Source organism: Oncorhynchus kisutch, linkage group LG1, assembly GCF_002021735.2.
Source record: "Oncorhynchus kisutch isolate 150728-3 linkage group LG1, Okis_V2, whole genome shotgun sequence".
NCBI lineage: Eukaryota > Metazoa > Chordata > Actinopteri > Salmoniformes > Salmonidae > Oncorhynchus > Oncorhynchus kisutch.
Window position 1 is genome coordinate 75,957,376 of NC_034174.2, and position 22,821 is coordinate 75,980,196.

General features: G+C 44.6%; 1 protein-coding gene across 1 annotated transcript; it reads left to right on the forward strand.

Moving 5' to 3' along the window:
* Window positions 1-809: 809 nt before the first annotated feature.
* On the forward strand, window positions 810-22,821 carry LOC109884754 (TGF-beta-activated kinase 1 and MAP3K7-binding protein 1-like). The gene is made up of 12 exons (XM_031833425.1): window positions 810-1,059; window positions 1,651-1,781; window positions 5,675-5,828; window positions 5,990-6,076; window positions 6,340-6,478; window positions 8,669-8,785; window positions 9,460-9,571; window positions 15,130-15,274; window positions 15,552-15,765; window positions 19,250-19,415; window positions 21,032-21,121; window positions 21,223-22,821. The coding sequence occupies exons 1-12, from the start codon at window positions 1,027-1,029 to the stop codon at window positions 21,368-21,370; spliced, it is 1,536 nt and encodes a 511-aa protein (XP_031689285.1). The 5' UTR covers window positions 810-1,026; the 3' UTR covers window positions 21,371-22,821.

Sequence of the window (22,821 nt, forward strand, 5' to 3'; positions counted from 1 at the left end):
GGCCAAATATATATGTTCTAGTATATTGTATTAGTATAAAATAATATAATTTTCAAATGTTTTTGCACTTCAAATATATCTGGGTATTTGTATTTTTATGTATTTTTTGCTCATCTTTATCAAGGGTGTCAATAATAGTGGAGGTTGTCCTTATCCTTTGTAGCTCCTTGGTAAAGCATGGTACTTGTAGCACCAGGGTAGTGGGTTTGAGTCCTGGGATGCACGCATGACTGTCTGCTGAATAGTATATATTGTATTTGTGATTAAAGCAAATATTTCATAACCAATGTTAATTTTGCATGAATGACTTAGATAGTGAAAGATGAAGCCAATGAATGCACAATGAAAGGTTCTGAACATAAGACAGGAAGTATTACAACTGTGAGTTTTTTACTAATAGTATTGAAAATGTATCACGATTAAACAGCTGACATTTGCACCAAACACTGAGGACAGTGAGCCTGCACATTTCAAAGTTGTTTTGGTATTGGTAGCTTTTACAGTTTTTTCGCCACATGTGCCAGCTACATGTGCCAGCTACATGTGTACATGTGCCAGCTACATGTGCCAGCTACATGTGCCAGAAAGAAAATAATAATATGTCGGATTTCTAAAGTTGTTCAGCAAGCACATCTGACTCTAACTAATAAATGTTCCATCCTCTTTCTCGACTCTCGAAGTGTCATACAACACATGTCAACATGATGGCGCTATAATAAAGGAAATGAGAAGGAAACTTGTTTTACTGTAGCAAACAGTCTTTAGTTGATAAAGTTCTTTGAATGGTCGCTCTCCGTTTGGATTACTCAAGAGTCATGAGAAGAAAGAGTCATGAGAAGAAGCTCAGGTATGAAGGCGAAACTTGATTGATTTGTACAAGTTCAGATATTTCCCTTTACTGCTTTTCAAGCACATTTTGACGTGAAAATCAACGAGAAGTGAGGATCAACGTGTGCCAATGCGCAATCGCTGCGCAAGGTTGACGCCCATGAATGCATCAAAGTTGTCCACAGAGTTCCATCAAAGATGGCGTCTCAGCGTCGGCAAATGATGCAAAGCGTAAGACAAAAACGATTTCTCCCTCTTGTAGACGTGCTTATTGTTAAAAATAACTCCAGTCATATTCTGTTGTTTGAAAAAAGTAATCTAGCTTTCCAAAGGACAATTGAAACAACTACTTCACGGGCCCTGTGCCGCAAACAGCAACATCCGCCGCTAGTCTAGCGTGGCTAAAAACATTGCTAGTTTTAGTCAGCTAGCTAACTAAGTTTGTGTTCTTCACTTGGCAATTTATATGTATTTATGTAGTTACTATGTAAGGGGAGATTTTCTTAGCCACGGGTCAGTTGAGTTTTATCCAAATAATTGGTTATATATCTACAGTAGCTAGCCAATGGTAGTGAAGAACGGGATATTTTCTGAAAACACTAACTTAATATTACACTTTGAGCCTACGTTTCTATGTGAATATTGTAGTTTCTTTGGTCGTCAAAGCCTAACTGAAGCAGAAGTCTGAGGAGACAATTAAGCAGGACAATTTCAATGATTGTCAGAAAACTCTGAACACTAAAACCATAGAATTAGGCTACATAAGTACGATCGCTATGACTAACACTAGCTAATGTCATTCTTCAAACTCCACCCTGGTAGCATCAGAGCTGGACAGATGACCTGCCCCTGTGTCAGATGTGCGGGGTGGGAACAGCCCCCAACTGTACCTACGGACCCGATGGAAAGGACACCCAGAGCCACCCCAACGAGGACGGACACTTCAGGTTCAGGTAACTAAGACACCTGTGCCTGATTCACACTTTAAGGCCAAACACAGCTGCCCTGGTTACATATCCACTGTAGGTACGGGAACCATGCTGGAAAGGACCATATAACAAACAACATATTCAAGGCATCATAGTTTGGTTTGGCAGTCTGAAAACGCTACTGGAGCCATTGATATGTCCCGGTATACCAGCATTGCCCAAACAAGGGGTGGTGACTGATTTTGGAAATGGGGTTGTTAGATAACACCCCTCAATTGCTTGGTTCATAGAACCGGGTTTACGTCAGTAACGTCTGTTAGCCACTAGATGCTGTTGTCAGATTACACAGACCCTCAAAGTATTAGAGATTAAATCCAAGTTTGATAAACGCCCATATCTATTGGGTGAGATTCCACAGTGTGCCATCACAGCAGCAAAATGTGTGACCTGTTGCCACAAGAAAAGGGCAACCAGTGAAGAACAAACAATTGAAAATACAACCTAATATATATATATACTGCTCAAAAAATAAAGGGAACACTAAAATAACACGTCCTGGATCTGAATGAATGAAATATTCTTATTAAATACTTTTTTCTTTACATAGTTGAATGTGCTGACAACAAAATCACACAAATGATCAATGGAAATCAAATTGATCAACCCACGGAGGTCTGGATTTGGAGTCACACTCAAAATTAAAGTGGAAAACCACACTCCAGGCTGATCCAACTTTAATGTAATGTCCTTAAAACAAGTCAAAATGAGGCTCAGTAGTGTGTGTGGCCTCCACGTGCCTGTGTGACCTCCCTACAACGCCTGGGCATGCTCCTGATGAGGTGGCGGATGGTCTCCTGAGGGATCTCCTCCCAGACCTGGACTAAAGCATCCGCCAACTCCTGGACAGTCTGTGGTGCAACGTGGCGTTGGTGGATGGAGCGATACATGATGTCCCAGATGTGCTCAATTGGATTCAGGTCTGGGGAACGGGCGGGCCAGTCCATAGCATCAATGCCTTCCTCTTGCAGGAGCTGCTGACACACTCCAGCCACATGAGGTCTAGCATTGTCTTGCTTTAGGAGGAACCCAGGGCCAACCGCACCAGCATATGGTCTGAGGATCTCATCTTGGTACCTAATGGCAGTCAGGCTACCTCTGGTGAGCACATGGAGGGCTGTACGGCCCCCCAACGAAATGCCAACCCACACTATGACTGACCCACTGCCAAACCGGTCATGCTGGAGGATGTTGCAGGCAGCAGAACGTTCTCCACAGGGTCTCCCGACTCTGTTACGTGTGCTCAGTGTGAACCTGCTTTCATCTGTGAAGAGCACAGGGCGCCAGTGGCGAATTTGCCAATCTTGGTGTTCTCTGGCAAATACCAAACGTCCTGCACGGTGTTGGGCTGTAAGCACAACCCCCACCTGTGGACGTCGGGCCATCATACCACCCTCATGTAGTCTGTTTCTGACCGTTTGAGCAGACACATGCATATTTGTGGCCTGCCGGAGGTCATTTTGCAGGGCTCTGGTAGTGCTCCTCCCGCTCCGCCTTGCACAAAGGCGGAGGTAGCGGTCCTGCTACTGGGTTGTTGCCCTCCTACGGCCTCCTCCACGTCTCCTGATGTACTGGCCTGTGTCCTGGTAGCGCCTCCATGCTCTGGACACTACGCTGACAGACACAGCAAACCTTCTTGCCATAGCTCGCATTGATGTGCCATCCTGGATGGGCTGCATTACCTGAGCCACTTGTGTGTGTTGTAGACTCCGTCTCATGCTACCACTAGAGTGAAAGCACCACCAGCATTCAAAAGTGACCAAAACATCAGCCAGGAAGCATAGGAACTGAGAGGTGGTCTGTGGTCACCACCTGTAGAACCACTCCTTTATTGGGGGTGTCTTGCTAATTGCCTATAATTTCCACCTGTTTTCTATTCCATTTGCACAACAGCATGTGAAATTTATTGTCAATCAGTGTTGCTTCCTAAGTGGACAGTTTGATTTCACAGAAGTGTGATTGACTTGGAGTTACATTGTGTTGTTTAAGTGTTCCCTTAATATTTTGAGCAGTGTGTGTGTGTATATATATATGTGTATGTATGTGTTTTTGTAAGTTTAATGTTTAGTGAATTTGAGTTTATTTTATTTTTACAGGGCATGTAATTTTGTATTGTTTATTATCTATTTCACTTGCTTTGCCAATGTAAACATATGTTTCCCATGCCAATAAAGCCGAATTGAATTGTAATAAAGAGAGTGGTTTTTATTTTCTTCCTACAATTGTGGCTCTATCTTTTGAACGCTTTATGACCCCATTACTGAAAGATGAGATGCTCAGAAACACATGTCTGCTGTTTCCCTCTACAAGCCTCAGTAGAACAGATTGGACAAGACCACACACTACATCAGACTAGGGGGGTGGAATTAGGCCCCACAACACCCACCTGTAGCACGTGCTCCAGCAGGTATATCTCACTGGTCATCCCCAAAGCCAACACCTCCTTTGGGCGCCTTTCCTTCCAGTTCTCTGCTGCCAATGACTGGAATGAATTGCAAAAATCACTGAAGCTGGAGACTTATTTCCCACACTAACTTTAAACATCAGCTATCTGAGCAGCTAACCGATCGCTGCAGCTGTACATAGCCCATCAGTAAATAGCCCACCCAATCTACCTACCTCATCCCCATATTGTTTTTATTTACTTTTCTGCTCTTTTGCACACCAGTATTTATTTCTACTTGTACATCACCATCTGCTCAACTATCGCTGCAGTGTTTATTTACTAAATTGTAATTACTTTGCTACTATGGCCTATTTATTTCCTTACCACCTCATGCCATTTGCACACTCTCTATATAGACTTCCTTTTTTCCCTATTGTGTTATTGACTGTACGCTTGTTTATTCCATGTGTAACTCTGTGTTGTTGTTTGTGTCGCACTGCTATGCTTTATCTTGGCCAGGTCGCAGTTGTAAATGAGAACTTGTTCTCAACGAGCCGACCTGGTGAAATAAAAAAAATCTAATCTTTCTACACAGAAGATCATACAAAAGTATTGCCTGATGAGCTTCTGAACTTTCCAATATCTTTCTGATGCATTTCAGTCACCTCAAACTAGGGCCGGGCTTTAGTATCATGGCAAGTAAATAAAACACGAAGCGGATGTAACTTCTTTAGGAAAACAGCCCTTATGTTGGAAACAAACATTTTGTCATCCAGAGTCACATGCATTTATTTTCCAAACTATTGCCCACAATATTTTACATACAGAAGGTTTTTAAAGAACCAGAGTTAATACTGCTTTGTTTTTTAAATATTTGCCATGGAAACAATATCGCAATACTGGTTTTGTCCCAGCCTTACTTCAAACCATTCTTCCTTCATATTGATATACTGTCAAAAGTACTGTCAGTGTGATTTGTAATAGATTGTCATAGCCCCAATTAAAAAAGTCAACATTGGCCATGGTGATTACATCATGTTTTACATGGTGGGGTCGTGGGCCAAAAAAGAGAGAGCCCTGCCTTATTACCCAGACCCGTATGTAGCTTCCATACTCACACTTACCAAGGCTGGTGATCTGTGCAGAGTTCTAGGAATATTGATCAATCAGACATAAAGAGTTGTCTTCTGTCCAATCAGAGGTGAGGATGGCTGTTTCCTGTACAGGGTTCGATGGGAGAAGTGTATTTTTGTGTCTCAATGGGTGAGTTTGTTGTTGCATGGCCCAGTGCCCCTGTGGGTGGAGAGTTCTCCTTAGTACCAATGGAATGGTCTAAAATAATCAAACTGCCCACAAGGGGGATCCGGGCCATACAACAACAAACTTGACCAGTGTCTCGCAACAGACCAATCAAACATAAGAGTTGTTCTTGTTTTGACCACTCAGACAAAGTTGTTTCTTTCTGTCCAATCAGAGGTGAGGAAGGCTGTTTCCTGTATGGAGTGTTTAATGGGTTTGATGGGAGCAGAGTGTCCAGCTTCGTCTCTCAGTGTCTGACAGCAGAACTGCTCCTGGGACAGCTCAAGTCTACACACACTGACTCTGATGTCCGCAGAATTCTCTCACAGGTGTGTGTGTGTGAGCGAGAGATATCGACTGTTATGTCTTTGAATCAGCGTGTCTGCCTGCAATCCTGTCTGCTCTAGGTAGAACGCATTCGCAGAAGCATCATATCATAAGAAATGCTATTTGAATGTTTATACCATTGATTCTGTTGTTGTATCCTCAGGCCTTCGACGTTGTAGAGAAGAGTTACTTTGAGACCATCGGTGACGCTCTTGCAGAGAAGGCTACTATTATATCCCAACTACCTGAGGTAAGCATGGCACTCTGTCACTCATAGCGTGTTAAGTTTCCTTCTACTACTTAGATTTCCATGGCAACCAGTTAACATTCACATTAGAATGTAGTCATTGGGAATCAATATAGTCTCATTAGCCATTTAATCGACCTTAACTAACATTCTTAAATCTCTTAATCTCCTCTCTCCTATTACCATCTTCTTCTTTTGCCTCCCTCTCCCTCCCTCCCCACCTCTCCCTCCCTCCCTCCCCTACATCTCCCTCCCCCCTCCACCAGGGAGTATCGTTCCACCAGCTCTCCCCCCAGAGTCAGAAGCTTTCTGAGAGGCTGAAGGACCTGGAGCAGGAAGTGTCTGGTGGAGCTACCGCTGTTGTGGCTCTGATACACAACAACAAGCTCTACATTGCCAACGTGGGTACGTACTGTTGTTCACCACACACACACACACACACACACACACACACACACAGAGGAAGCTCACATGCAGGAGCACAGCCTTGCACTAACACGACCACAGCCATGTAAACACACACACACACACACACACAGAGAGGAAGCTCACATGCAGGAGCACAGCCTTGCACTAACACGACCACAGCCATGTAAACATACAAACACAATTACACCTCTTAGGGCTTTTTATGTCCTCACTGATCTTTTACACACACGTTACAATGCCATTTACTTCTCTGAATCAAAACGCCTGTTAGAAATGATATTCAGAATGTCAACAGGCCTTGTTCCAGCCTTTCTGCCCTGTAACTCGTTTCTTCGTCAACATCTGTCTGTGTGCCCCCCCCGGAGGCAGAGAGAGGAAAAACAGTTAAACATATTATTTGAGAGAGATCTAAAAGCCAGACCACTCTGGTAGGAAATTTGAATTCTAGCCGAAAGCCAGAAAGAGATTTCTGAAATGAACACACACATTCCCTGGGGATTTCACCGTGGGTTGATATAACAACCAGACCCATTTTCATAATCATTTCTCATTGGTCCAATAGGCCTTATACCATCTGTCTGACTATTCAATCCAGACGTGTGTGTGTGTCAGTCATTGGTTCAAAGAAAATAAACTCCACTGGTGATTTAAGTCCTCCATAATTGTAAAGGATCTTTAAAGCTACGATTTGGTGTCAACTATTCCAGACTGGCCATTTGGGATCCTTTTTTCCCCTCCATGGTTAGCCGCCTCTCTGCCCAAATGGGGATTTGGGGGCCAAATGGAAGACTAAGAAAGAAGGGGGAGGAATGAAGGGGAAAAGACACTTGGGGTTTTCAAGTGTCGGAATAAGGGCAGAAAATGATTTATTTTATAGGGGGAGAAAAAACAAAAGGTTGTTCATTGCGGGGGGGGGGGGGGAGTGGTGGAGAGGAGGAAAATGAGACTGTTCAGTCTACCTCACCAGCTATGTGCAGGTCAGGGTCAAAGTGGAGAGGTGACCTTGGAAATGAAACGGAACCTTTAAGGGAGAAAAGTGTTTCCAGCTGTGGAGTCACCTGATTCATTCCATACTCTGTGTGTGTGTGTGTGTGTGTGTGTGTGTGTGTGGTGTGTGTGTGTGTCCCCTATGGGCTTGTTATGTTTTATTTCTGCTGAGATGTGAAGGGGTGTGGAAGTTGTTGCAATGTCACGGTCAGGAACACAAGACGTAAACAATGTCTCCTCTACAATTATGCTAACCAAGCTATTACCCACCAGCATGGACAGGTTATTTGATTTGTTTATGGACAGGTTATTTGATTTGTTTATGGACAGGTTATTTGATTTGTTTATGGACAGGTTATTTGATTTATTTATGGACAGGTTATTTGATTTATTTATGGACAGGTTATTTGATTTGTTTATGGACAGGTTATTTGATTTGTTTATGGACAGGTTATTTGATTTGTTTATGGACAGGTTATTTCATTTATTTACGGACAGGTTATTTGATTTGTTTATGGACAGGTTATTTGATTTGTTTATGGACAGGTTATTTGATTTGTTTATGGACAGGTTATTTGATTTATTTATGGACAGGTTATTTGATTTGTTTATGGACAGGTTATTTGATTGTAATCAACTGGTCTTAAAACCAGAAAGACCAATTAATAGACAGTTACAACAATTTAATTTGTTAATTATTCTTTTCTTTTTTTAAATGTAATTTAGCAGATACTCTTATCCAGAATGACTTACAGCAGCAATTAGGGTGAACTATTTGCACATCGTTACAACTTTGGAACTTTTGTGTGTGAGAGAATTCCAGCCATTTAGTGAATGAAGTAATCAGCGAGGTCTCCATTACAGTGACTGTCTCAGACTGGTTTCAGTCAGGGATCTGAGTGATGAGGATGTCTGGGTCAGCCTTTTAATTGATGAATGTACCAATCAATCAATAAAATGAAATGCTATTATTATACAATACTAGATTATGTTCTGTTTCTGGTCCCGGTACCAACCAAACTCTCTTACTGTATTTCATTCATATGGGTAGTTGTGTTGTGGTCCAGGTACCAACCAGGCCCTGCTGTGTAAGTCCTATAAGAGGAGAAGGATATCTTAACAACAGGTTGTGGTTGGTTTGTCTTTGTATTGTGGCCTAATGGTTTTGTTGTGGTCCAGGTACCAACCGGGCCCTGCTGTGTAAGTCAACCAGCGACGGTCAGAACCAGGTGATCCAGATTGGACGACCTCACACCACAGAGAACGAGGACGAGCTCCAGAGACTGGCTGGGCTGGGTGAGTCTCACACACACACACAGAGAGTCTGTGCATGGGTTCACTTCACGCTGTTACAGCCTGGTAGCTACGGGAGAAGTTGAGCCTTGCGCTTCAACGCTCTTAGTTGTTGTGGAACTTGACCCACTAGGCTGTTTACTTTGTGCACCTACGTCATAGTGCTGAGTCTGCCTTTAAAATGGAATGGGTTCAATTCACTGGAAAATGCAAACCCTGGTTGAAGGTGACCTCTTCTCCTTCCCCCTCCCCTCTTCTCCTCCCCTTCCTCTCTTACTTTCATCACCACCACCTATCTCTCCCATCTCTCCTCCATTCGTCCTTTACGTCTGCCCTCCTCTTCCCTTTCTTGCTGTTTCCTTGTTCCCTCCTCGTTCACTCCCCTTCACCTCTCCTCCTGTCTCCTCTTCTCCACCTCATCCCCTCCTCCCACCCTGTCTTTCCCCCTGTCCGATCCTCTACTCCTCTTCTCCACCTCCTCCCCTCCCACCCTGTCTTTCCCCGTCGCATCTTCTACTCCCCTTCACCTCTCCTCCTGTCTCCTCTTCTCCACCTCCTCCCCTCCTCCCACCCTGTCTTTCCCCCTGTCGCATCCTCTACTCCCCTTCATCTCTCCACCTGTCTCCTCTTCTCCACCTCATCCCACTTTACCCCTCATCCTCTCCTCCATACCCCAGGTCTTGATGTGTCTGGTCTTCGTCAGGCGGCTCTGATAGCTGGTCAGAGCAGCACCAGGAGGATTGGAGACTACAGGGTTAAATATAACTACACAGATATAGATCTGTTGAGGTAGGGGTGCGCACACACACACACACACACACACACACACACACACACACACACTAGCACATCCATTTATACACACACACACACACACACACACACACACAGGCTCAGAAGTCCAATTTCCTGCTGTCCTCTGTAGCCGAGCCAAACGGATGAATATAAGGCTGGATCTTTGAATAGGATTCAACTTATCCACAGAAAAATGCACTTAATTGAGTTTCCAATTGGATTTCTTCAGTGCTACATAGCGGTAGGTAGACGGAGTACAAGACATTTCAAGTGTATTTGTATTCATTAAGGATCCCCATCAGTTCCTGCCAAGGCAGCAGCTACTCTTCTGGGGTCCAGCAACATTAAGGCAGTTATTTATTTATATATATATATAGTTACAGTGGGGAGAACAAGTATTTGATACCCTGCCGATTATGCAGGTTTTCCTACTTACAAAGCATGTAGAGGTCTGTAATTTTTATCATAGGTACACTTCAACTGTGAGAGACGGAATCTAAAACAAAAATCCAGAAAATCACATTGTATGATTTTTAAGTAACTAATTAGCATTTTATTGCATGACATAAGTATTTGATCACCTACCAACCAGTAAGAATTCCAGCTCTCACAGACCTGTTAGTTTTTCTTTAAGAAGCCCTCCTGTTCTCCACTCATTACCTGTATTAACTGCACCTGTTTGAACTCGGTACCTGTATAAAAGACACCTGTCCACACACTCAATCAAACAGACTACAACCTCTCCACAATGGCCAAGACCAGAGAGCTGTGTAAGGACATCAGGGATAAAATTGTAGACCTGCACAAGGCTGGGATGGGCTACAGGACAATAGGCAAGCAGCTTGGTGAGAAGGCAACAACTGTTGGCGCAATTATTAGAAAATGGAAGAAGTTCAAGATGACGGTCAATCACCCTCGGTCTGGGGCTCCATGCAAGATCTCACCTCGTGGGGCATCAATGATCATGAGGAAGGTGAGGGATCAGCCCAGAACCACACGGCAGGACCTGGTCAATGACCTAAAGAGAGCTGGGACCACAGTCTCAAAGAAAACCATTAGTAACATACTACGCCGTCATGGATTAAAATCCTGCAGCGCACGCAAGGCCTCCCTGCTCAAGCCAGCGCATGTCCAGGCCCATCTGAAGTTTGCCAATGACCAATTGGATGATCCAGAGGAGGAATGGGAGAAGGTCATGTCTGATGAGACAAAAATAGAGCTTTTTGGTCTAAACTCCACTCACTGTGTTTGGAGGAAGAAGAAGGATGAGTACAACCCCAAGAACACCATCCCAATCGTGAAGCATGGAGGTGGAAACATCATTCTTTGGGGATGATTTTCTGCAAAGGGGACAGGACGACTGCACCGTATTGAGGGGAAGATGGATGGGGCCATGTATCGTGAGATCTTGGCCAACAACCTCCTTCCCTCAATAAGAGCATTGAAGATGGGTCGTGGCTGGGTCTTCCAGCATGACAACGAATCGAAACACACAGCCAGGGCAACTAAGGAGTGGCTCTGTAAGAAGCATCTCAAGGTCCTGGAGTGGCCTAGCCAGTCTCCAGACCTGAACCCAATAGAAAATCTTTGGAGGGAGCTGAAAGTCCGTATTGCCCAGCGACAGCCCCGAAACCTGAAGGATCTGGAGAAGGTCTGTATGGAGGAGTGGGCCAAAATCCCTGCTGCAGTGTGTGCAAACCTGGTCAAGAACTACAGGAAATGAATGATCTCTGTAATTGCAAACAAAGGTTTCTGTACCAAATATTAAGTTCTGCTTTTCTGATGTATCAAATACTTATGTCATGCAATACAATGCAAATTAATTACTTAAAAATCATACAATGTGATTTTCAGTTTTTTTGTTTTAGATTCCGTCTCTCACAGTTATAAAAAATGACAGACCTCTACATGCTTTGTAAGTAGGAAACACTGCCGATTTTGCAGGTTAATACTTGTTCTCCCCACTGACTATTGTTTAAAATATTACATGACATTTCATAACACGTTTCACAGCACATGAAGTGTTTTCCCTCAGGCCACTACTCTACTATCACATCTCTACAATACAACATCCTGTGGACCTGTGTGTAGAGTGTGTGTCTGTGCCTGTGTGTGTCTCTTCACAGTCCCAGCTGTTCCATAAGGTGTATTTTTATCTGTTTTACTGCTTGCATCAGTTACCTGATGTGGAATAGAGTTCTATGTACTCATGGCTCTATGTAGTACTGTGCGCCTCCCATAGTCTGTTATTGAGGATTGTGAAGAGACCTCTGGTGACTTGTCTTGTGGGGTATGCTGGGTATCTGAGCTGTGTGCTAGTAGTTTATACAGACACCTCTGTACGTTCAGCATGTCAACACTTCTTACAAAAACAAGTAGTGATGAAGTCGAACTCTCCTCCACTCTCCGTGAGAGATTGACATGCATATCATTAATGTTAGCTCTCCGTGTACTTTTAAGGGCCAGCCATGCTGCCCTGTTCTGAGACAATTGTCATATTCCTAGGTCCCTCTTTGTGGCACCTGACAACATTACTGAACAGTAGTCCAGGTGCGACAAAACTAGAGTCTGTAGGACCTGACAACACTACTGAACTGTAGTCCAGGTGCAACAAAACTAGAGTCTGTAGGACCTGACAACACTACTGAACAGTAGTCCAGGTGCGACAAAACTAGAGTCTGTAGGACCTGACAACACTACTGAACAGTAGTCCAGGTGTGACAAAACTAGGGTCTGTAGGACCTGACAACACTACTGAACAGTAGTCCAGGTGCAACAAAACTAGGGTCTGTAGGACCTGACAACACTACTGAACAGTAGTCCAGGTGCGACAAAACTAGAGTCTGTAGGACCTGACAACACTACTGAACAGTAGTCCAGGTGTGACAAAACTAGGGTCTGTAGGACCTGACAACACTACTGAACAGTAGTCCAGGTGCAACAAAACTAGGGTCTGTAGGACCTGACAACACTACTGAACAGTAGTCCAGGTGCAACAAAACTAGAGTCTGTAGGACCTGCCTTGTTGATAGTGTTGTTAAGAAGGTAGACCAGCGCTTTACTATGGACAGACTTCTCCCCATCTTAGCTACTGTTGTATCAACATGTTTTGACCATGACAGTTTACAACCCAGTGTTACTCCAAGCAGTTTAGTCACCTCAACTTTCCACATAATTTATTACATGATTTAGTTGAGGTTTATTGTTTAGTGAATAATTTGTCCCACATACAATGCTTTTAGTTTTTAAAATATTTAGGACTGACTTATTCCTTGCCACCCATTCTGAAACTAACCGCTGCTCTTCATTAAGTGTTGCAGTGATTTCACTCTCTGTAGTAGCTGACGTCAATAGTGTTGAGTCATTCAGACAGCTGAATCCCTGATTCTACCTGGGTCGTGTTGTTGAGGCTTCCATTAAAGAACATCCTCTGTGATCTGTTAGACAGGTAGACAGGGGGTATGAAGCCATAACACATATGTTTTTCCATCAGCAGAATATGATCGATAATGTCAAAAGCCACAAGTCTAACAAAACAGCTCCCACAATCTTTTTATCCATTTCTCTCAGCCATTCATCAGTGATTTGTGTAAGTGCCGTGCTTGTTGAATGCCCTTCCCTATAAGCATGCTGAAAGTCTGTCAGTTTGTTCACAGTAAAATAGCATTGTATCTGGTCAAACACCATTTTTTCCAGAAGTTTACTAAGGTTGGTAACAGGCTGTTTGATGGGCTATTTGAGCCAGTAAAGGGGGCTTTACTATTCTTGGGTAGCGGAATGACTTTAGCTTCCCTCCAGGCCCGAGGGCACACACACTCTAGTAGCCTTATATTGAAGATGTGGCAAATAGCAGTGGCAATATCATCCACTATTATCCTCAGTAATTTTCCATCCAAGTTGTCAGACCCCGGTGGCTTGTCATCGTTGATAGACAACAATCATTTTTTCACCTTTTCCACACTCACTTTACGGAATTCAAAATTACAAATCTTGTTTTTCATAATTTGATCAGTTGTTTTACTTGGATGTGTAATGTCAGTATTTGTTACTGGCATATCATGCCTAAATTTGATCATCTTGCCATTGAAAAAAATCTATATCAGTGGCAATAACAGTGGGTTTTGTGTTGAATGAGCCATCTGATTAAATTTTTGCCCAAAATGTCACTTAAGGTGCTCCAAAGCTTTTTACTATCGTTCATTATGTAATTTATCTTTGTTTCATAGTATAGTTTATTTTTATTCTTTTTATATATTATATAGTTTAGTCACATGATTTCTCAATTTGCAGTACGTTTGCCCATCGGTTGTGCAGCCAGACTTATTTGACATTCCTTTTGCCTCATCCAACTCAACCATACCATTTTTCAATTCCTCATCAGTCCACAGGGTTTTAACAGTTTTTACAGTCATTTTCTTAATGGGTGCTGCTTTTTAGCAACTAGAATAAGCAATTTCCTAAATGTGTCAAGTGCAGCGTCTGGTTGCTCCTCATTACATACCACAGACCAACAAATATTCTTTACAGCATCAACATTGGAATTGTTGCAAATCTTATTGTAGGACCTCTTATACACTATATTATGCCCAGCCTTTGGAACTTTGGTTTTCCTAGATATGGCTACTATTGTGATCACTACATCCAATGGATTTGGATACTGCCTTAAAGCACATTTCTGCAGCATTAGTAAAGATGTGATCAGTACATGTTGGTGATTGAATTCCTGTGCTGTTTGTAACTACCCTGGTAGGTTGACTGATAACCTGAACCAGGTTGCAGGCGCTAGTTACAGTGTGAAGCTTTCTCTTGAGTGAGCAGTGTGATCAAAGCCTGTCAAAATATACATACCTCTCTGTTTATCTCAAACATTAACAAGCATTTCAAACATTATCCAGATACTGACTGTTAGCACTTAGTGGTCTATAGCAGCTTCCCACTTTAGGTGAGGCAGATGAACCTGTAGCCATATTACTTCAACAGTATTTAACATGAGATCCTCTCTAAGTTTTACAGGAATGTGGTTCTGATTATAAACAGCAACACCTCCACCTTTGGCATTTCTGTATTTTCTGTAGATGTTATAACCATCTTTTGTTGCCACTATAGCATCAAAGGTATTATCTAAATGAGATTCAGAAATTGTCCGAATATGAATGTCACCTGTTGCTAGCAAATGATTGATTTGTGGGCTCTTTTTAGCACTTTTCTGGGATGCTTGATTGTTTTCATTGCTTAGCAGAAGTAGACATGCTCATGTTCTGTATGTTAGTGCAGGGTGAGCTGCACACAGTGGACTTCCTACTAGGGCACACCGCCTCAGTGCGAACACTATAACTCATAGGCACATGATTACTACATACAATAGCTGTAGGATCCACTTTAGATTGTATTGTAGGTTGGAAACAATGTTTTGCTGCACTTCCTCTTATTGCTTACCTCTATCTCATCCCTCTCTTTTCTCCTTTCTTTCTCTTCTCTTTCACTCGCTCTTACTCTCCTTCGATCTGTATGTCTTCTTCATTTTTCCTCCATGCCCCGCCCACGACCATCAGCGCCGCCAAGAACAAGCCAATCATAGCAGAGCCGGAGATCCAGGCCAGCCAATCGTTAGAGGGTGTGACGGGCTTCCTGTTGCTGATGTCAGAGGGGCTCATCAAAGCCCTGGAGTCCGCCCACGGACCTGAACAGGCCAATCAGGTGGGTGCATTCACTTATCCAATGAACTTCTTAACCAATACATTCACAACAAGCTTCTTTGATAAAGACCTCGTTCCAAGGAGGACGGTGCTGGTCTTTCCCAATCGGCATAGTTCACCACCACCTCTTACTCTCCTCTTCCCAACTCCAACATCATCTACCCCTGTCTACCTCTCCTCCTCCCTCTCTCCTTCCCTCTCTCTCCCTACTGATTTCAGTTGATTTCCCCATGAGATGAAACGTTGCATCGTTTTCCCCTCTCCTCCCGCTCCTCTAGGAGATGGTAGCGATGGTAGCAGCAGAACTAGCCCAACAGGGAAGCCTAGAGGCCGTGGCCCAGTCGGTGGTGGAGCGGGTCAAGCGGCTACACCACGATGTCTACGCCAGCGGACGCCAGAGAGCGTCCCACTGCTCCCGTCACGAAGACATGACGCTGCTGATACGCACACTCAACTACACGCTGGCCGACGGCGCGCTCACACCCACACAGGGTAGGTGGGGAAGACGCACCCACACAGGGTAGGTGGGGGAGACGCGCCCACACACAGGGTAGGTGGGGGAGACGCGCCCACACACAGGGCAGGTGGGGGAGACGCGCCCACACACAGGGCAGGTGGGGGAGACGCGCCCACACACAGGGCAGGTGGGGGAGACGCGCCCACACACAGGGTAGGTGGGGGAGACGCGCCCACACACAGGGTAGGTGGAGGAGACGCGCCCACACACAGGGTAGGTGGGGGAGACGCGCCCACACACAGGGCAGGTGGGGGAGACGCGCCCACACACAGGGCAGGTGGGGGAGACGCGCCCACACACAGGGTAGGTGGGGGAGACGCGCCCACACAGAGAGCAGAAACACTCCCAGGGTAAGATGGATTGTATTTATTTCACCTTTTATTTATTTCACCTTTATTTAACCAGGCTAATCAATTAAGAACAAATTGTTATTTACAATGACGGCCTGGCAAGAGGCAGAAGGCCTCCTGTGGGGACGGGGGATCAAAACTCTGAACAATGTAAGACTGAACACAGACCGAAGACACTGGCAACAGCCAACTGTGTGTGCAGGCTTGTGTGGTGTAAAACAACAGGCTGCCTTACATAAGGCAATGTAAACTAGTGACATGGGGTGACAACTAGAAACAGCTACATGGCTCAACAACCTCTATTTAACCTTTGAACTCCTCCAGACACCAGGTCCTGGTGTTTTAGGTTGGCCCTGAGGGAATTCAAGATCAGGGGCTGAGTAATGACTGGGACTATTAGCATAAAACACGATTGAAATCGGAGCTTGAATGTGTTCTCATTTCATGTTAAAAGAGAGGATATATAGCATGGCAGGTTTTCTTAAATGGTCTTCTGAATAAGACCAGGGTTTGAGCCTGCGTGTTGCTACTGATGTCCACCTGACAGCACTGTAGACTAGAGGTCGACCGATTTATGATTTTTCAAAGCAGATACTGATTAATCTGACGATTTTTAAATTGTATTTATTTGTAATAATGACAATTACAACTACTGAATGAACACTTGTTTTAACTTAATATAATACATCAATAAAAATCAATTTAGCCTCAAGTAAATAATGAAACAAGTTCAATTTGGTTTAAATAATGCAAGAACAAAGTGTTGTAGAAGAAAGTAAAAGTGCAATATGTGCTATGTAAGAAAGCTAACGTTTCAGTTCCTTGCTCAGAACATGAGAACATATGAAAGCTGGTGGTTCCTTTTAACATGAGACTTCAATATTCCAATTTAAGAGATTTTAGGTTGTAGTTAATATAGTATTTATAGGACTATTTCTCTCTATACCATTTGTATTCCATATACCTTTGACTATTGGATGTTCTTATAGGCACTTTAGTATTGCCAGTGTAACAGTATAGCTTCTGTCCCTCTCCTCGCTCTTACCTGGGCTCGAACGAGGAACACATCGACAACAGCCACCCTCGAAGCAGCGTTACCCATCGCCCCACAAACACGCGGCCCTTGCAGGGCAAGGGGAACAACTACTCCAAGTCTCAGAGCGAGTGACGTTTGAAACGCTATTAGCGCTCACCCCGCTAACTAGCTAGCCATTTCACATCGGTTACACCAGCCTAATCTCGGGAGTTGATAGGCTTGAAGTCATAAACAACTTAATGCTTGAAGCGCAGTGAAGAGCTGCTGGCAAAACGCACGAAAGTGCTGTTTGAATGAATGCTTTCGAGCCTGCTGCTGCCTACCATCACTCAGTCAGAATGCTCTATCAAATATCAAATCATAGACTTAATTATAACATAATAACACACAGAAATACGAGCCTTTGGTCATTAATATGGTCGAATCCGGAAACTATCATCTTGAAAACAAAACGTTAATTATTATCGCATATACACGGACTCTGCGTGCAATGAACGCAAGAGAAGTGACACAATTTCACCTGGTTAATATTGCCTGCTAACCTGGATTTCTTTTAGCTAAATATGCAGGTTTAAAAATATATACTTCTGTGTATTGATTTTAAGAAAGGCATATATGTTTATGGTTAGGTTCACGTTGGAGCAACGACAGTCCTTTTTCCACGAATGCGCACCGCATCGTTTATATGCAACGCAGGACACGCTAGATAAACTAGTAATATCATCAACCATGTGTAGTTAACTAGTGATTATGATTGATTGATTGTTTTTTATAAGATAAGTTTAATGCTACCTAGCAACTTACCTTGGCTTCTTACTGCATTCGCGTAACAGGCAGGCTCCTCATGGAGTGCAATGAGAGGCAGGTGGTTAGAGCGTTAGACTAGTTAACTGTTAGGTTGCAAGATTGAATCCCCCGAGCTGACAAGGTGAAAATCTTTCGTTCTGCCCCTGAGCAAGGCAGTTAACCCACCGTTCCTTGGCCGTCATTGAAAATAACAATGTGTTCTTAACTGACTTGCCAAAAAATCGGCCAAATCGGTGTCCAAAACGACCGATTTCCGATTGTTTTGAAAACTTGAAATCGGCCCTAAATAATCGGCCATTCCGATAGGCATTATAGGTTGACCTCTACTGTAGAGATCACCATGGTGAGTTAGACGTCTCTGCCTGATAGAGGCAATAGCCTTCCGTGTAGAGCTTGAACCTGGCCAATGAGAGTCTGAGTTACACCTCAGTTCATATTCTATAAAATGATTCTCATACATTCAAACAGTTTCCAGATGCATTACTGATCATCTGCAGGCAGACCTCAATACCAAATGAACAGGAAAGCTTGAATTCTTCATCTAATTCAGCTCACCCTTTTACTTGTGTTTTACTAGGTTTCTAGGTGGTCGTATCTACCCAGTGTCAGTGCTGCCCCAGCAGCACTATATTACTACTATAATACTAGATGAACTCTGTCTCTCCTCTAGGTGGTCGTATCTACCCAGTGTCAGTGTCCTACTCCAACTGCCCCAGCAGCACTATATTACTACTATAATACTAGATGAACTCTGTCTCTCCTCTAGGTGGTCGTATCTACCCAGTGTCAGTGTCCTACTCCAACTGCCCCAGCAGCACTATATTACTACTATAATACTAGATGAACTCTGTCTCTCCTCTAGGTGGTCGTATCTACCCAGTGTCAGTGTCCTACTCCAACTGCCCCAGCAGCACTATATTACTACTATAATACTAGATGAACTCTGTCTCTCCTCTAGGTGGTCGTATCTACCCAGTGTCAGTGTCCTACTCCAACTGCCCCAGCAGCACTATATTACTACTATAATACTAGATGAACTCTGTCTCTCTGCTGTCTCTCCTCTAGGTGGTCGTATCTACCCAGTGTCGGTGTCCTACTCCAACTGCCCCAGCAGCACTATATTACTACTATAATACTAGATGAACTCTCTCTCCTCTAGGTGGTCGTATCTACCCAGTGTCAGTGTCCTACTCCAACTGCCCCAGCAGCACTATATTACTACTATAATACTAGATGAACTCTGTCTCTCTGCTGTCTCTCCTCTAGGTGGTCGTATCTACCCAGTGTCGGTGCCCTACTCCAACTGCCCCAGCAGCACCAGTAAGACCAGCGTCACCCTCTCCCTGGTCATGCCCTCTCAGGGGGGTACCCTCACCAACGGGACCAACACAGCCTCTACTCTGGAGGAGGGCACACCCACACACACACCTGGGTAATATATATAATATATGCCATGTATCCATAGCAACTCACCCAAAGCGCGCACACACCGAGCCAATAACACACACACTCACCAACGAGACTAACACCGCTTTCTTTCCCTGGAAGTGGATACAAATGCAGGCATGCTGACACACACACTAGAGATGGGTGATATGGCCAACACATTATATCACAATATTTGTGTGATGTTTGTGAATAGAAGACTGTGTTTTATGAGTAGTGCATGAGCGTGACAACAGATGGAATGAAAGTGCCAAACATTCTGCACGGTGTTGGGTTGTAAGCACAACCCCCACCTGTGGACGTCGGGCCCTCATACCACTCTAATGGAGTCTGTTTCTGACCGTTTGAGCAGACACATGCACATTTGTGGCCTGCTGGAGGTCATTTTGCAGTGCTCCTCCTGCTCCTCCTTGCACAAAGGCGGAGGTAGCGGTCCTGCTGCTGGGTTGTTGCCCTCCTACGGCCTCCTGATGTACTGGCCTGTCTCCTGGTAGCGCCTCCATGCTCTGGACACTACGCTAACAGACACAGCAAACCTTCTTGCCACATCTCGCATTGATGTGCCATCCTGGATGAGCTGCACTACCTGAGCCACTTGTGTGGGTTGTAGACTCCGTCTCATGCTACCACTAGAGTGAAAGCACCGCCAGCATTCAAAAGTGACCAAAACATCAGCCAGGAAGCATAGGAACTTAGAAGTGGTCTGTGGTCACCACCTGTAGAACCACTCCTTTATTGAGGGTGTCTTGCTAAATGCCTATAATTTCCACATGTTTTCTATTCCATTTGCACAACAGCATGTGAAATTTATTGTCAATCAGTGTTGCTTCCTAAGTGGACAGTTTGATTTCACAGAAGTGTGATTGACTTGGAGTTACATTGTGTTGTTTAAGTGTTCCCTTTATTTTTTTGAGCCGTGTAGTTAGTGTATTGTTAAAATTCATACCGGTATGTGGATCCATACCATTATACTGTATACTCGATATATCGCCCAGCCCAAACGCATACACACATCCACCAAGCTAAACGCACACTTCCACCCTGGCTTGATTTGGACGCCTTCTGCAGGCATGGATGACCTTGTGTTCTTGGCCGTACTCCAACAAGTGTAAACGATGGTTTCATAGCCAGTTCGTTTTAGATTTTCATTTGGGTTTGTTAGGGTCATTTCAGATCAACCGTAGTGTAATTGTTGGCCCGAGCTAAGACCACACGTTGGCTTCTTGTTATTGTGTTGTTCTAAGAGGCATGTGCATGGCCCCTGTTCTGAGTCATTGATTGGTTCATTCCTCCTACCCTTCTTTACTTTGCTGTCTTCTGTCCTTCATTCCTTATTGATTTTCCTTCTCTGAATCTCCTCCTTCTGCTCCCTCGCTTTCCCATCCTCCATCTGTCTATTATTTTCCCTCTTTCTTTTGCTCTTCCCTCCCTCCCTCTCTTTCTCCTCACTTCCTTCGTCACCTCTAGCACGCTCCTTCTACCCAGCGCCGTCCGCCGTTCCTCCCTTGACATCCTCCAGTCCATAAATGAGCTCTGTCTCTCCCCTCTTCCCTCTCTTCCCCCTCTCCCCCCTCGCCCACCTGCCCCCCTCCCACCCCGCAGCCAGAGTCCCACCACCACGCTCCATTCCACCAATAACCAGACCACCCAGAGCTCCAGCTCTTCTTCAGGAGACGGAGGCAGCCTCTTCAGGTAGGTAGCTCGGTGGGTTAGAGAAGGGAAGAATCCCAGGCGGGATGGTTTCTAGGAAGATTATGTTCACTAAAATATCCACTGTATGGGACTCTCTCCAGACAGCGTGGCAGCCAGGCGGTGCAGCCAGACGAGACGGGACGGGTCCCTCCCTATGTTGACTTCACCCAGTTCTACCGGCTGTGGGGGTCGGACCACGGAGACTTCCTGGGGACACAGGGGGCCTCAGCTGGGCTGGGGCCTCAGTGATGGAGGGGGACAATATTTGGGCTGAAGAGAGTGAGGAAGGGAGGTATAGGAATGTATTGGAAGGGTTGTGTGATGGATTTTGGTGATGTTGTGGAGATTTCAGGCTGATAAGGCCTCCTTAGACAGAAACAGATTTCTATTTGTTTTACTTTATCACCACTATTCCTTTTCCTACAGCTGATAACGTGTTTATTACACTCCTAAAGGTAATGTTATTGATGGGTCGGGTGGACGACAGGTATGCAGGAAGGAAGGCTGATCTAGCATCAGTTTTTGCTTTAGATAACAATGAATAAGATTATATGGACAGGGGTGACCTGATCCTAGCTCATTGCTCTTACTCTGAAATGCTTGATATGGCCCCAGATCTACCTGAATGGACTGAATTCACCCCCAACACACAGTCAGTGAGTGTATGTTGGCTGGCGTTTAACTCCTGTCACCTGCTCTTTGTCTGTCTGTAAACAGGGGAGGGAGGAGAGGGGGATGAATGATGTGGGGTTATCAGTCTGTCTGTGAACAAGGGAGGGAGGTGGGAAGGGAGATGAATGATGTGGGGTTATCAGTCTGTCTGTAAACAAGGGAAGGAGGAGAGGGGGATGAATGATGTGGGGTTATCAGTCTGTCTGTGAACAAGGGAAGGAGGAGAGGGGGATGAATGATGTGGGGTTATCAGTCTGTCTGTAAACAAGGGAGGGAGGAGAGGGGGTGAATGATGTGGGGTTATCAGTCTGTCTGAAGGAGGAGAGGGGGGTGAATGATGTGGGGTTATCAGTGCAGGTGACACTATGTAATGAGCTGACAAGTGAAGGGACTCATCTCAGCTGTCTCTTGTTACTGTAGCTCTCCGTTGATCTCTTTCCACCCCACTCCCTCCTACTCTACCTGCCTCTTCACTCTCTTTCCACCCCACTCCCTCCTACTCTACCTGCCTCTTCACTCTCTCTCTTTCCACCCCACTCCCTCCTACTCTACCTGCCTCTTCACTCTCTCTCTTTCCACCCCACTCCCTCCTACTCTACCTGCCTCTTCACTCTCTCTTTCCACCCCACTCCCTCCTACTCTCTACCTGCCTCCTCACTCTCTCTCTTTCCACCCCACTCCCTCCTACTCTACCTGCCTCTTCACTCTCTCTCTTTCCACCCCACTCCCTCCTACTCTACCTGCCTCTTCACTCTCTCTCTTTCCACCCCACCCCACTCCCTCCTACTCTCTACCTGCCTCTTCACTCTCTTTCTCTCCTCTTTATTCGTATTTGGTCTGGTTGGAGGAGAGATGAGCAGTTGTTTTTGATAGTTATCAAATCATGTATATCTAACGTATGTTTATTTTATGTGTCATTTATATACATTTTATGTACAGTTGAAGTCAGAAGGTTACATACACTTAGGTTGGAGTCATTAAAACTTGTTTTTCAACCACTCCACACATTTCTTGTTAACAAACTATAG